General features: G+C 40.0%; 1 protein-coding gene across 1 annotated transcript; it reads right to left on the bottom strand.

Moving 5' to 3' along the window:
• Positions 1–982: 982 nt before the first annotated feature.
• On the bottom strand, positions 983–15441 carry LOC143723344 (protein mono-ADP-ribosyltransferase PARP4-like). Its single transcript, XM_077215613.1, has 34 exons — positions 15280–15441; positions 14312–14450; positions 13962–14157; positions 13534–13648; positions 13325–13403; positions 12859–12957; positions 12589–12747; positions 12348–12485; positions 12033–12191; positions 11759–11910; positions 11547–11678; positions 10882–10980; positions 10582–10765; positions 10339–10486; positions 9880–10022; positions 9195–9326; positions 9017–9103; positions 8763–8927; positions 8624–8667; positions 8376–8454; positions 8119–8256; positions 7792–7999; positions 7554–7624; positions 7066–7253; positions 6882–6981; positions 6607–6777; positions 6122–6202; positions 5899–5979; positions 5710–5805; positions 4722–4862; positions 3279–4589; positions 3083–3185; positions 2859–2991; positions 983–2785 (listed from the first exon to the last, which is right to left on the bottom strand). Exons 2-34 carry the CDS (start codon positions 14435–14437, stop codon positions 2584–2586), a joined length of 5460 nt encoding a protein of 1819 aa, XP_077071728.1. The 5' UTR covers positions 14438–14450; positions 15280–15441; the 3' UTR covers positions 983–2583.
• Positions 15442–15913: the final 472 nt, after the last annotated feature.

Raw genomic sequence — 15913 nt, 5'->3', positions numbered from 1 at the left:
GGTAGCAACGTTATTGGTTTTACAGACTTAACTTAAAATTTACAGTAATAAACCGTATTGCATTATCGGATGTTGTTACTTTACCGACCTATTTAAGTATTAATTTCTGTTTTGTAACATTGTAATAGACTGACAACCAACAATCATCACAGCAGTGATGAGAGTCACATGATCAATCAAAGCTCTTCACAAGTAGCTCTTCCACAAGAAAGTTAATACTAATATCAAAGCCCGTCTACGGAAAGCCTGTCCACTCCCCATTAAGCCCTATTGTACCGAATTTTGGTTGTAGTTTTCCACAAGTGCAAAATGAATTGGAGTCTATGGAGCTAGACGGCTAAATTTGTCTCTTTCACCCGATTGCCATTGAGAAATCTCAGATTTGATTGTAGATTTTGCATGTTCAACATGGGTCGAAAGTTGAATGAACGAGTAGGCTACTTATGTCCTTCAATTTCTAAAGAGTTGAGTTGTTGTTGCCCTGATTGGTCAGTGAAGCACTGATTACGTCCAGAGATACCGCTTGATCGCATCCGAAGCAGGACCAGAATGTGTGTGTGTATTTTCGGCGTATTTTTTTAAAACAACAAAACAAAAACTCTTCTAGTGCGTGTATTTACCTGTATCAGCGGTGTTGTCGATGAAAAGAAAGTGCAAAGCGCGAAAGCACCACAGTGACTGAAGGATTGCCATAAAGCAGTATCTCTGGTGGAACGATGTGTATGACGTCATTGACTTTTTAAAGCAAATGAGTGACTCTAAAAAATCTAACACCCAGCAATGAGTAATTTCTTTGCATCTCCTTTCGAATACAACATTCACATTACTAGACAAAAAAATATATCCTGAGAAAAGTGGATTTTTAGGGGTATAGCTCCATTGACCTCCATTCATTCTGCACTCGTCCTGTGAGCGCCCTCATATGGAACCAGAGTGGAACTGCAACCATTTCAGAAGCCGGAAGTTTACTGAGTGAACGTTCTATTAGACATTCTTTTTTTTTATTAATAACAAGTAATACAAAAACCGGAACAAACACCAGAGGAGGAAAAAAAAGGAAAGAGAAACATACCAAAATACAAAATGTACAGTATTAATCTATTCGACATTCTCTGCTAATATATAGAAGCTGCACAGTGTCATTCGCACATATATTAAAGGCACACTATGTAGAAATTGTGTTTGTCAAACAGCGACCCCTAGAGTCGCTATGGAATACTTGTACTGTCGTAAATGTTATATCAAGGTACAATTCTTGCATAGTGTGCCTTTAAACACCATCATGGTAACACACATGAAATTTTAAAAATGCAATAAACATTAAGCACAGTAAAATTACATTAAATGTACCATTAGATCTATCCCAGTTATTAACCAATTAACAGTTTTGCACTGTAGCATTTTTACAGTCTTTTACCGTTAAAATCACAATCATTTTTTACAGTGTACGGTAACAGACAATATATTTATTTTAATTTACTTAAACGAAGGACAGCACAAGCACACGTGTCAACAAAAAATTTGACAAATAGAATTTTGTTTAATTTTAAATGATAAATCAACATACTGCTTAATGATCATAGATAATGTGATGAACTACATTAGTGGTTGCTCTGCTAGGACAACAGTGTAAACTTGAGGATAAATGATTTAGTGCATCCACTAAAAATCACTACTGCACTTGATTAACAGTAACTGAAAAAATGTCTAGTTCTAAAAAAGAAGAAGCTTGCAAACACTTTATCTTTTATATTAGTTTGAAATTCAGACATTTAACATCAATATTTTGAGTTAATCGTATAGTTCAAAAGTGTCTAAATATATTGTTAAGGCCACTTATATTTCACACTACACAACTTTAAACGTCGGCAGATCGCTGTGCCAGACTACACGACTTGCTCTGGAGTCTTGAAGTCGTTGTGGTGTTCACACTACGTGACACTACGTAAATGAACTGCAACAGGGGGTTACCCGCTACACGAGCTGACAACAACTCTGTCAACCAAAGACTCTTTCCTGTCCCCAAACCAAGTTTTGTGACGAAAACATACGCAAATAGTGGAATGGGAAATGACTCGAAATAGGAGTTGTCCATTTGAAAATGGACACAGGGAGAAAATTGGCAGTGCAAATAAAAAAAAAATAATTATTGTTTGCACAATGATCTGTTTAGAACACCGGAAAAAAAAAGAATATGGGTGAAAGGATGGATAAGCACACGCGGGCAGCATTGTCAGAGAGAGTTGGAGGTGAGTAAAACATGTTTATAATGAAAGAGCAACTGCCTGCTCGTATTGTGGTTTGGAAACGATGGTTACAAATAAAAAAAGCTTTTGTGTAATGTGATAACAAGAACATGATATTTCACTCACAAAGATTGGCGAGCGCGGATCACCCGCAGATTTGCACGCGATTACAGCCCGACCAGTCGGCGAGCTCGTTAACTTGCAAATCATGCTTAAATCGATTTTAAAATCCTGTAGTGTGAACTAGGCATTAAAGGCTAGAAAGATTTTTTTTGCGATAAGCAAGCAGCAAGTAAAGCAGCAACTGTAAATGAAGGGGGAAGTGTGTGTCAAGTTTCTACATGACTGATACACACGCACGTCTCTCCAGAACAGGTTTGAGAGGGGAATATGGGTGTGGAGAATCACAGCCCAAAAGCTGACGTGTAGATGATTCCCAATCCCGGCCGATCTCCAGCCTGCTGCACACACACGGATACTGTCTGTCTGTCCGACAGGCCCAGTCCACGGCCCTCTTCACTGCCTCCCAGTGCATCGGTCTTAATGGAGAAGAGCACAACGTTATGGATCAAATACACAAGAGTGAATCACTATGAGGACGTGTGCTCGTACCTGGGCTCCTGAGACTCTTTCAGCCGGAGGAGAGACTCGAGCAACTGTCCCACTGCCAGTTTCTTCACCCGGATCAGCTGCAGCACCAGCAGAGTAGCCACCAGTCTCAGGATTTCAGCATGAGCCTTCACACCTGACAGACAAAACATGTGACCGATTAACTGAGTCTGACAGACAAACTGTGTCTGAAAAATGAAGAAGATTTGATTTCAAAAATCTTATACCAAAAGAACGGATGCCTTTCTCCTGAAGGAAGACATTGGCAAAAAAGTCTACGTCCAGGTTGAGGAAGCTGCTCAGTCTCTCGGTGCACTCCCAGTATCCATCCTATATCCAAACACAATACATAAGTTCATATTCCCTTGAATTACACATTTATATACTGTATATAATCTAGTGCATTAAATCACGTGTTAACACCTCATGTTGAAGCTTAAACAGCTCATTCCAGGCCACGGTGTCAGGCTTGCTTGTTTTATCTGCAGTGACTGATGTCATGAGGTTCAAGATGTCATGAGGTTTTGTAAAATGTCGTGTCCATGGCCGTTGTAGTTTTTGTCGTTTTAGTTGTTTTTGTGCTGGTTCTTGCATTTGTTGTGTTCCTTGTTGATGAAAAAGTACAGATGAGGAACCACCAGACTTGCAACGCGCTGAAAAAGATGTGCCCACCCTGTCAAAAACAGCAGGAGGAGAAGAAGGACTTGGAGACAAGTACTCCTTGTTAGATGCTAGACGAGGAGGATGAGGAGGACCTGCATAGGGAGGAGGAGTTAAGGCGCCACGCTCGAATGCTGCGACACAGCGAAGGGCAGAAGTTTCACTTGCGGGGCGAAAGGAATCAAGGCTGCATTTAATGGAGAGAGAGTCCGCTGATGGAGAACTATGAAGGGGATGAGGCACTGAGGAGGCAACCTTGGAGGCAGGGGGAGGGGGAGGGGGAAGCCTGTCACTCATGGAGCCAAATAAGGACATCGAGACACTACTTCCAGACGGACGACCAGGTAAGCAAAGGGCAGGAGTTTGCCTCATTGAAAAAGATGTTCTCGACCTGCCAAAAAGAGGAGGAGGAGAACTGGGAGACAAGTTCTGCTTAGATGCAAGACTAAGAGGAGGATGAGAAGGACCTGCAAAGAGAAGAGGAGTTGAGGCGCCAAGCTCGAGTGCTAGGGGAAGGCCACAGGCATAAGTTTCACTTGCAGGGTGTAAGGAATCAAGGCCGCAATCAATGGAGAGAGAGTCCACTGATGAATAAATATGAACGGGAGGAGGCTCTGAGGAGGCAACCTTGGAGGCAGGGGGAGGGGAAAGCCTGTCACTCTTGGAGCCAAATTTGGACATCATGGCACTACCAGAAGGTTGAGGAGAATTGCAGCGACGGTGCAATGACCTTTGATGAATTTGCCGATGAAGGAGAGTACCCATTGAGGCACCTCCGGGAGCCTGTGATGAGGTTATGTGAGGCTTTGGATCACTTACATCAGAACTAGACAAACTAACTTTCCTTGCTGAGCCACTGAAACCGTGAATGCTACCTTCAAAACGTGAAAGACGCCAGCTGCTACTGAAACAACGACGAGGGAGAGCTGCAGATGCTTCCATTTCAAAATCCTCAATAGGATCATAGTCATCCACTGAATCATTTTCATCATCATCAAACACAAAATCTTTACGAGCTGAACCGAGCAGATCAGGAGATGTGGAGCTGCTACTGCGCCATTCCCCTGAATCCATCTAAAAACAAAATATATATATATATATTTATAAAAATGATTGGTGTGAATACTGAAGTTCTGAATACTGAATGATGTCAGCTTAGATACTACATTACGTGACAACAGCTGTAATAGACCATTTTGTTGTTACCAATATATCATCATCAGCACAAATAATATGCTGAGTCATGAGCTTCTCTTCAGTCCAGCCCATATATGGCAAAATATCCACATCCTCTTCAGATATGAGTTTAGGAATATCTGTAAATCCAGTGTCAAGTTCATTCCGGTCCTACAAAGAGCAAATGAGGTCACAAAAGTCAATTTAGTTTAACTTTCATATCACACTTTAGCAGTTGACTTCTTATATCAGAGAATTTTTTGTATATTTTCATTATATAGCAGCTGCAATAAATTTTCCCGCTGGGCCATTTAGTGACCCATGTCTGAAAATGTGATTCGCAATGTGCACAGATGGCCACCTTTTATTTTTATTAAAACATTTTTAACAAATAAGTATAATAGGCAAGTATAAGGAAAAGCTTCCTAAAAACACATGCAAGAAACATAATTTGAATAGCTACACGATTATACATTAAAAGCATAAATGCTTGAGAAAATTCTATTTTTTTTAAAATGTCTATGCATTAAGAAAAGGTAGAAGATGTTACTTAGGTACTATATGTTATTGGACATTTGTTTGGTCACCCTTACTCTGTAATGGTTTGCTCTTGTTTTACTATTGAACAGTCTTTATAAATAGGGGTTTTATGAATTTACGAATAGGTGGTAATACACTATTCGTAAAGACGGTTCAATAGTAAAACAGAGCAAACCATTACAGAGTAAAAAGGGTGACTAAACAAATTTAAGCTAGAAAGAAAGACGGAGAAACATAGTTTTAGATTTGAATTTGAAGACTCTTGATCTTGAAACTTGAACAAAAGACACAATTCTTTGCCCGAAAGAACAATGAAAGATTATTGCTACACATTTAAAATCTTGTTTTATAGATATATTAGATTACATTTTTTTAATGAATTTTTAATATTATATAATTTAAAAAAGCCATTTATTGTTACTAAATGTTTAGAATGAATGATCTGAACACATAACCCCTATATTATCAGTAATCATACCCTCTCTTCGATGGCGACAAAGCTTGTGAACTGGGACAAGATGGAGAACTCTTTACTGAGCTCAATGATGTAGGACTTCAGCTCTGCTTTCTTCCCCTGATAGAGAGATACAAGACAGCAAGTCAAGTTCTTCTGTTAGCAAATTTGACAGTTCTATTAAAAACAGCAACAATCAGCAAAATATTGTACCTCATGTTCTGCTTCACTGTTGCCTAGAATGCCATCTTCATAGTCTCTGATGATCGCTCTTGCTGTTAACTTGTGAAGGAACTACACAGGCACACACACACACACACACACACACACACACACACACACACACACACACACACACACACACACACACACACACACACAAATCAAAAATGTATGATGTTTCAGATTTTATGAAGTATTTAAGATGTTCACTCACAGTTCCTTTCGTCTTTTGTAGTTCTGTGGTGGAAACCATTGTTTTGATCTCGTTCCCACTCAAATCACCAAACAGTGTGGCCTAAAAGAGTAAATATTACACAATTCAAATAAAATTTACAGCAGGAATGAACATAAGAACAATATTTAATTACTTTCATTTATAGTATGCAACAATATAACTTTACTCAGAATAATCGTCAATATTTACCTACTTACTGTATATTTTAAAATATTTTTATATAAAAAAATGCCATATAAAATCTTCATGAGCATGATAATGCAAACAAACAGTTGATTCAGAGCTTTGAATGTATTTTATGAAACAGTTGGAAATAATTAATCATCAAACTCTAACCCAAATAGTAAAAAATACTAAAATTATGGCTAAATTCATAATGTTGCTTAGTCCTGTCAGTCCTAACTACAATAAGCAACAACCATCTGCAACACAATCAGATCCGCTGGTAAATAGCGCAGGTCTACCTGAGTGCAGTGCGGCACAAAGCCGTATATGAGAGTGTGACAGTCACTGAAGAGGCCGTGAAGCTGTGAGGGGGCTTGAACAGGAGGAGGCGCTGTGGGATTAAACTGCTGCCACTTCACTGCCACTGATCTGCAGCCTGGAGACTCCATACGCTGAACCTGAGCACGCACCTGAAATTACCAGCACATCTGGTAAACTCAAGCCTCAGAGCCCATGTTGAACAGATAATGTTCCCTTTTTCTTAATAAAAACAACAATAAACAGCGTGATTCACCTTCTCTGCCCAAGTGTGTTTCATCTTTGTGTCAAAAAATTCACATGTTCCTCCACCTGCTTGAGCCAAAGCTCTGAGCATATGACGATTAGCTGTCAAGCTAGACAAACACAAACACAAACTGTCGGTTCAGAAATGAATTGAAGTGTTAAAGAGATTTGTGTTAAACTCTTCAAAGACAGACCTGAGTCCACAGGTGAAGAGGCGCGTGTGGCAGGAGTTTTCTCGGACCAGCTGTAGGGTCAGAGGCTGGTTCTGAACATGTCCATCAGAGAGCAGAAGGATGTTCCTCACGCCCCGGCAGGGAGACAGCAGGCTCAGGCTCTGGAGAGGCCGCCACAGCTCAGTGCCGCCACCAGCACCACTACAGGACTGAAGAGACCACACATGCAATGACATGAACTTTAGCGATTAACCAAGGGCACAAGGTTTAGCTGGTTAGTGTGGTACAGTTACACCCTGCTGGATGATGGTGTAACTACAACATTATGGTGGCAAAATATCTCGCTTTAACTGAGTGTCCATGAGCAAAAACTGAAAAGCTGAAATGAAGGGAAGATGATGCATAATGTCTCCTGATGGAAGAAGTCAAAAAACCTGAAGAATATCTCAATATGCCCTCTTTCAAAGCACAGAAACACTCATCTTTAACCATTTTTAAATATTACTCACCATAATAAATTTTCTGGCTGGTTCAGATGCTTCATCTAAAGGCACTGGTGCAGGAAAAGCTTCCTTGTAATCTTAAAAACACACACATTTTAAGATTAACACTGTGTGAATGAAGGACCAGCATTTATTGTTCTTCATCCATAATGCTTCACTACGAATCACAAGAATAATAGGGAAATGAAAGTGTCTACAAGATGATCACTAGAACAACAGCACAATTGTTTCAGTGAGCACTAACCAGTGCTGAAAGAAATGATGTTGATCTTCAGTGAGCGGTCCAGAGATTTAAGGACTTGAAGGGCAATCCTGCGGGCGTTCAGCATGGCGTCTCCCCGCATGGACTTGGAGGAGTCCAGTAGAATGACCACATCGCTTACACTGGATGGACCTCCAGAGCTGGAAACCCCGCTGGACTTAAAGTCTGGATAAAACACCAGCATGCAGGCCTGCAGGGATCAGAGAGTGTCAGAGAATGACCTTCTGTGTGTATTTTAGATCAGGCCATGTGAAAGAAAAAGAGGCATTATCTGCAATATGAATCAGATGTGACTGATTATTTCATTACCTGACTATATTTATCTGGATGGTTCTCGACCCACATCCTGGGCATGTGGATATTAGAAAGACTGAAGGACACCTGTAACCCTTCAGATCCAAGAGTCTGTCCCGGTAACGTGCTCACCACTGCCTTACAGTCGGTCATCTGAACAGGAAAAACCCTGATACTGTTAATAATACTGTTCATAACCAAATATGATTTATTTCCTTTGGAGAACACAACAAGTATTTAGTTAGACAATCCCAAAAAAAAAGTAAAATAACCTTGGTTTTGATGCGGTGTGAAGAACTCAAGTTGATGATCTCGTAAGGCATTTCAATGGACATAGAGAGAGAAAACTCCCTGAAGAAAGAGGGAACGAATGAAATAGAATGTGATATTATAAAGACAACTTGGTTTGCTAAATTAAATAATTGTCTTTAATATTGCAACTAATCAGCAGATGCATTTTGATTTTTAGTGAATCTTTCGTGAATATCCCTGTGAATTCCCCAGCGTTTGAGACTCTCACCCCTCTGACTGAAGCTCCGTCACACCAATCTTTTTAACAGTTGCCTGAAATACAACAAAACTCTCAGTCAAAACACTGTAACTAACAGCAGCCCAAACAGTAGTTTCAATACAGTGACTAAAGACCAATCGTGTCGTACCTGAGTTGTCAGATTAAGGGCGGCGCTCTGTTGCCATGGTGCCACGCTGCCAGCCAGTGAGAAGACTATAGAGCCTGATCTCACCACCAGCTCAGTGATGAACGTCACCTTGATCAAAACTGTGGCTCCGGGAGGAAGGTTCCCCACGCTGATAGTAAATACATCCTGCCTCACATAAACACATGACCTTAAAGAAGCCTTCTGATACATTATCACTCATGCATCAGAGCAAGAAACAGTAGTAAGTAACTCACGGGCTCATCCTGGTCCATCAGGTAGGCTCCATGGCCTTTCTCTATGGCTTGCTTGTACTCCTTACGAGCCTGCTCTTTTTCCTTCACCTACAAGACAAAGAAAGACATTGAAAACTGATGAGAAAGCAGTTATGAAGAGCAAAGGCTGCATTCGACAGATTCTGAATGACTGAATGACCTTTCCAACGACGTGTTTTCCATTGATAAAGGCTTCAAATCCACACACTGCTGCTGTCTCCTCCAGTGGAAAGACGTACTTTGCTTCAATGGGAACAGAACTCTTGTTTGTGTAGGTCTGAAAAATGATGACCTGATGACAGAGCAGAAGAAGATTTGGTTTTGGTTACAGTTTGAAATTGTCAGTATAATTCTGCTATGGTTCTTTCTGTCTTTTAATTTGTTAATCCTGTTGGATTTTACTTTGAAGTTCTTGATCACCATGTCATGTCTTTGTTCTGTTTTGCCCACTCTAACTGTGTCCATTGCTGTTTTGTTTTCAACTGCCATAAAATTGAACAACACATTTTTGACCACCGCACATTTGCTGTCAGCCTCTTCATCACTAATTAAAATGTTTACATTTTTAATCATTATATTTTCTGATATTCCCTTATTCTATTTATTTTGACTTTTTAAATTTCATATTATTGAAGACACGGTTAACCTTGGCAGTGAGAGAAAACAGTGATGCTTTGATTGAAAAACAAACACACACACACACACACACACACACACACACACACACACACACACACACACACACACACACACACACACACACACACACACACACACACACACACACAGCTTTATATCGCTTATACACTCGCAGTTCAGAGGTAGCGCCAACTGTAGTATCACACCTGACACAGCAGGTCCATCAGCTTGCACCTCACATTGACAGCCTGAAGAGGAATTTTCTGACCATTGCTGTCCAGCAAACCTGAATTCATCTCCTCCAGAGGGTTTTTAGTGGACTCCAAACCCTCACTGTCATCACTGGACACTAAAGAAACACATTAAACAAAACTAATGATCAATTTCACAAATCCAAATCAGAGCATTCAGCTTTACAGAGCATCAGATGTCCTTGAGGAATGATTTTTCCCTTCACCATGTCAAAGTTGACCATTATTATCAAACTTGGGTCACCCAAAGCGCTGTTGCACTCTATGTTGGAGTGTTGTCCAGAAGGATATGGGCTCCTCTATGTATACTGATTAAAACTTAAATGGATTTGACAGTCCCAGTTATCATCTACAACAGATTCCTCCTCATATAAAAGCTCTTTCTACATGCTCTGTTCACTGGACGTTACTCACAGACGTCAGACGTGTCAGTGAGCTGTGTGAGCTCCACAACTGTGTTGATATGAGGCTGGAAGTCTTTTAACTCGTCTCCCTCCAGAGTGTACTGAACCACATACTTCAGTCTGATCTGCTCGGTGTTATAGACAACAAACTCATCATCCTGTCAAATAGAAACCAGCACACACAAACACAAGAATCACATTAGATCCCAAAAACATGAGCAGAATAATTGAGTACAGAGAAAATGACTAGCACCTCAAATTCAGAGAGCCTGTTGGGTGTGCGGTGGACTCCATGTACACTGTGGTATCCGTCAGGGGCGCAGGTCAAAGTGGTGTCTTTCTTCAGCAGGTCTTTGCAGCGACCCAACGCCACTTCACACACCAACAGCAGCCGAGAGCCGTCAGTTACACTGGGCTTGGAGTATTTCACACTAGTGCTTTAACACAGAGCAGAAACTTACTGACTGGCTCAAGTCTTCAGTTGTCATGAAAGTGGAGTATTTATAAATCTGTCATATTAAAAGATTCCTGAATAATGCAAAAGACCACTGACTTTAGAGAGTCACTGAAGTAGATTCCTCCTCCAAGATTCCCGATATCTGTCCTCTCAATTCCATGCTGTTCGACTCCAACCCTGGGCAGCAGCAGACCTCTACATAGGATATTCCATTACAAAAAGTATATTTACATTACATGATAAAATGAATGAGCAATCAAATGAACGACAATGAATTGCATTAAGACTTTCTGAGAAAATCCCAAAAATGAACAAAAGACATTACATGATTATTGCAGAAGAGCAAATCATTGAATAGACATTACAAAATTTGACTTCTGTCAATTTATATTCAGATATTAGAGATAAAAAAAATGTTTTCTAGGGTTGGTCTACATTGTGTTTTTAGTATTGCTTGTTTCCTTTATTTTTACATTTAGCTAGATTAATTTGCCATAATTTATTAATAATTTAATAACATGGTTAAATGTTATCTTTTTACATTAATTGCAAATCTCAACAACAACATCAATTTTTGTACATTGTAATGTTGGGATTCCTAAATTCACTTACTATCAGCCATATCAAGAAACATGGTTCAACCAAACCCACTGTGTCTGTCTTCACTTACTCCACCACAGTATATGGTCTGTCATAAACAGGTTTGTGTGGTTTTGTCACTGTGTGTAAATATTATTATTTTTTAAAGAATATGTTCTTACCGTGACAATATTCCAACAAAACTACTAGGACTAGTGGAGTGAAGGAGAGGCTTAATGTTGCCTAAATCCTCCCAAAACATTTGAAGCTCCACTCCTCTGCATACACGCAGTATCTGCTGAATCTGAACAGGCCTGTAGTGGATACAAGATTAACACCATCATAATATATTCATGTTTAAACTTCAGACCACAATCATCACAATCAAGTTTACCTTTCCTGAAGCAGTTGAGAGACAACATTAAACTCAGGGTTTTGTGGTGGAACAACCTCAATGCTGCACCTCAGAGCTCGATACTTTCCCAGAGACGAGGGCGAGGGGCTTCCCAGAGTGGCTTCACTCACATTCAGAATGTCTCTTATCAGCTGAGGACGACAGAAGAGTTTAAAGTAGTCTACAATGTGGAGTTAAAAATCGAAGAATCTACCAAAATCCCCAAATGTAAAGGAATCTATTTAACTGAATACTACAATTGCATACATGTTACCTGACAAAGATCTAGTTTCTGAGACACAAGCTTGTGTTTGGAAAGAGGGTCGATCATTCTGAGGGGGAGAAGAGTGTTGACTTCCTCTAGCAGGGCTTTGACTTCATCCTCTTTCTGAGTCTTTTGTGCCTGCAGTAACAATCCCTCCACCCTGCTCACCTGCAACAGCACAGAGACATTAAACACACAACATTCCTGTGAGCTTCATGATTGGATGTGTGTGTGTGTGTGTGTGTGTGTGTGTGTGTGTGTGTGTGTGTGTGTGTGTGTGTGTGTGTGTGTGTGTGTGTGTGATTATCTAAGGCTCATTCTCACATCATTAAGGCTGATTCTGGAGACAGGGACAGTCAGGATGTTACTAAGGGAACCGAGAGCTTCGGTCCAAACCAGCTCCACAAAGACGCCAACTTCCTGTGATAATGAGCTGCAGTTCAGCTTCTCCTCCAACAGAAGCTGTAAATCAAAAGAGTGAACTGATTTTACAGTATGTATGCACTTACTGTACAGTATCATCAACTGAATAAAATAGATCTTCATAGAGCTGTTTCTGTCTAACCTGCTGCAGGCTGTAGGACGCCAAGCGCTCAACCTCAGGAGGAAGCGTGTGAGTCCTTGTGAATCCCTGTGTCTCCATCTCCTTCATCAGCAGCAGATACGCTTCCACAGCATCCTCAGACGTCACGCAGTACACAAGCTTGTCCTGCACCACTGCGCTCTACAGTGAGAGAGTTTCAAGACTGTCAAGTGTTCATTACCTCTCTCATATATGAGTCCTATGATAACAACATCTAAACAGTTTAAACGGTGTTCGAGATGACCAAACCACCTCAGCTTCATGCAAGATTGAAGACAACACACGATACTGCTGGCCTTTTCGTCCTCTGGCACTCTGCAGCTCCAAAACAGACAGAGTCTTTGGTTTGACCTGCAACACACACATGAAAACACAATCAAACTCAGGCAGTGATGGAGGCTACAAGAATCACTTCAGGAATGTGTTAAACTGGTCATCATACATTTTATTACTATTTTATTTTCCCCCCGAGTTCCACTTGTTATGTTTGTCAAATTTATAACCTATGGGTGTTGTGTGCATGTATCTGTCTGATTTCAGAAAATTGTAGAAGTTGAAAGTAAGTCATTTTTGCCGTGTGTTTTGAATACAGTAAATGGTCTACTTTGAGTACATTTCAGAACTCAAAGTAGACCATTTATTCTGAATTATTTATTCTTTTAATTAAGGGGAAATTGATTTTTTTAATGAAGTGACACACTATGACACACTCACTCACCCTCTCAAAAAGTGAATACTTGGCCACTTGAAAATATGAAGGAAATTCAGGCAGCTCATGGTCGCCGCCTCTGTAAACTCTGCATTCGGTAAATGCAAAGATGAAAGGGTTAACTAGCATATCTAAATAAATGATGTGAAAGTTGTAGAACAATAAAGAAACTTTTTAATAACACTCAGGGACTGACGGTGACAAAAACAAGAGAATACCTGAACCTGCTAAGACTGGGTCCGCCCTTCTCAAGAGCCGCTATCTCAGTCTTTGGGAGTTCAGACTGACCTTTGAACTCCTCTTTTTCTTGTATCTGGGTCGACACTTTTCCCTCTTTACGGTGAAAAACAACAGTATGTCAACAGCTCCACAAAAACGCATGGTTTAATCTAATTTAATACTCATTACCTAAATATATCAAATATATTTCTCAACAAAAATGTACTGCAAAAGAAGAGTACAAAAACAGAACAAAACACACCCACAGTAAGCAAACACAACTAATCTGGCTGTGACATTCCCATCCATTCTGTTCCTCCACCTTTGTTTACACATCTCATGTGACTTGACACAAACATCTGATATCTATTCTAACCAAAGAAAGAAAATGTGAGAATTCAATAAATTAGTTTAATGAAACTTCTACCTGGACAAAAGATGAATTCAGAGGTGGAATAAGCCAGCTGTGGGGCCAAATCATGCTCCGTCAAAGGCAGGAGATGCCCTTCATCCAGACAGCTCCACACATACTGCGTCCCAACCACTGGGATCCGGAGCTTCTGGATGCTGCGCTGCCGGTTACTGCTCAGGTCATTCACACTGCTAGTGACTACAAAAGAGCACTGGAGAAGAGAAAAACAGGTCAGAAGACACACTGTAGCTACCTTTAGTAGGAACATTGCACCCTTAATTATTTTAACCTCTTGAGGCACTATTTTAAGCAATATAAGGTATAAAGGGCAGTTCCCATTTTCATGTTATTTGTGGGATACGAACCTCTTTGTTAATGACATAAGAGATGTTTCCTCCATTAACCAGAAGAGCCAATCTCAGCTTCTTCTTCTCTTTATAAGGGACATTCTTCACGTCTAACACTACAGTACAGTTTTCAAACACTGTCATGATGCCACTGTGTCTGAACATGCCAAGAAAAACGACAGAAAACAAATCCTGCATAAATATCAATTACATGATGAACACAATAAAAATAAGATCTGCCCAGCAAACACAGAATGTTTGCACAAGAATCTTTGCTTTTTGTGTTTTATTTATTACACTTAAAAGAAATTGATATATTCGTTTATTTATTTATTTTCTTTTTTTCACATATTTATGACTTTTGGAAGTGCAATTTGATTACCATATGCAGTTTTAGTAAAGTTAACATAACCTACCTACATTTTTACTCTTCAAAGTGTACAGTTGCAGCCGTCGATTAGGCTAATTTACTGATAGGGCCATAAATAATAATAAGGATAAACAATATTTAAAAAGTAGGCTATATAATTATCTAACATCTGAGTAATTAAAAATTAACCTCAAAACATAAAATGCTAAATGGGGGATATATAGGCCTATCTAGCATTAAAAAAAAAAAAATCGTCAGAACGTCGTCTCAAGTTTCTGAATCTCGCGCAAAAACGTTGCTATAGCCCTGTCGCGTCTCACAATTCTACATTGTAACAATGTTGCGTGCACGTAGGCAGCGACGTTTGCCATAGCAGAAATGCAACGTGACACAACGTAAATGTGTTTGCTGGGTGTGTCCTTCTATTTGCGTATCAATATAAACATATTCGACCTGTACTATTTATTTAACAAATCAGACATTATATATAATTCTTGTAGTCACATAGCCTAAACGTGGAAATTATGAAATTTCCCTTGATATAAGTTAAACAGTCGGCAATAATCCACCCTGCTGCCTATAGTGCTGTCATGCCAGCAGACGAAGAACATCTTACCTTGAAGTCAGAGTCGAGTTTAGAAACGTTTAGATTTTAAGAAAATACCATCAAAGAAAGAGTAAATAATCTCCCGTGCAAGGTGAAGGTTCTTTAGAAAGTGCTTCTGCTTCCTGACTCATTCCTGTAAAGACACACCTCCCTGCTATGAAAACACAGGGCTCCAACCAGTGGTTGAAACGGTCCTTACAGAGATTTCAATACAGTTTCCTAAAACATACACGCATAGAGGGGCGCTGCATCTCTCCAACCTTACTGTTGTTGTGGGATAATCCTAACTGTCCCGATTCCTTTCCTCTGGCACATCCACCGAGAAGACGGAGCAGCGGATATCAGGAATAGCCGTGTTATGTTTGTTGGACTACTAGATTAGATACTAGATTTGATACTGTTGATACTAGATTTGTATCAGTCCGCGGTGCTTTACAGTTCTTGTATGGGTCCCGTATTATGCAGAAATGGCTCGACACACTTTTTTTTCAACTTATGTAGGCTACTCAGAAATGTACCCGTCAGGACAGCTGTCATAGTCCTGTCCGGGCCATGTTTATCTTTTTCAAATATGTTCACGTGCCCTTGCACAACTCGCGAGATAACTCTCCTACACTGCTGGCTCTACCTGTGTCTGCCAATA

Source organism: Siphateles boraxobius, unplaced genomic scaffold (assembly GCF_051911475.1).
Source record: "Siphateles boraxobius isolate OS27281-9 unplaced genomic scaffold, OSU_SipBor_1 7, whole genome shotgun sequence".
NCBI lineage: Eukaryota > Metazoa > Chordata > Actinopteri > Cypriniformes > Leuciscidae > Siphateles > Siphateles boraxobius.
This window is presented reverse-complemented; position numbering and strand designations above follow the sequence as displayed.

Excerpts from the sequence above, each read along its gene's own strand:
- LOC143723344 (XM_077215613.1), bottom strand. The coding sequence starts at position 14,437 with ATGACAGTGTTTGAAAACTGTACTGTAGTGTTAGACGTGAAGAATGTC. Across the intron at positions 6,982-7,065 it reads CTCTTCACCTGTGGACTCAG|CTTGACAGCTAATCGTCATA; the intron begins GTCTGTCTTTGA and ends GTGTTTGTCTAG. Across the intron at positions 4,863-5,709 it reads TTGTCGCCATCGAAGAGAGG|GACCGGAATGAACTTGACAC; the intron begins GTATGATTACTG and ends TGCTCTTTGTAG.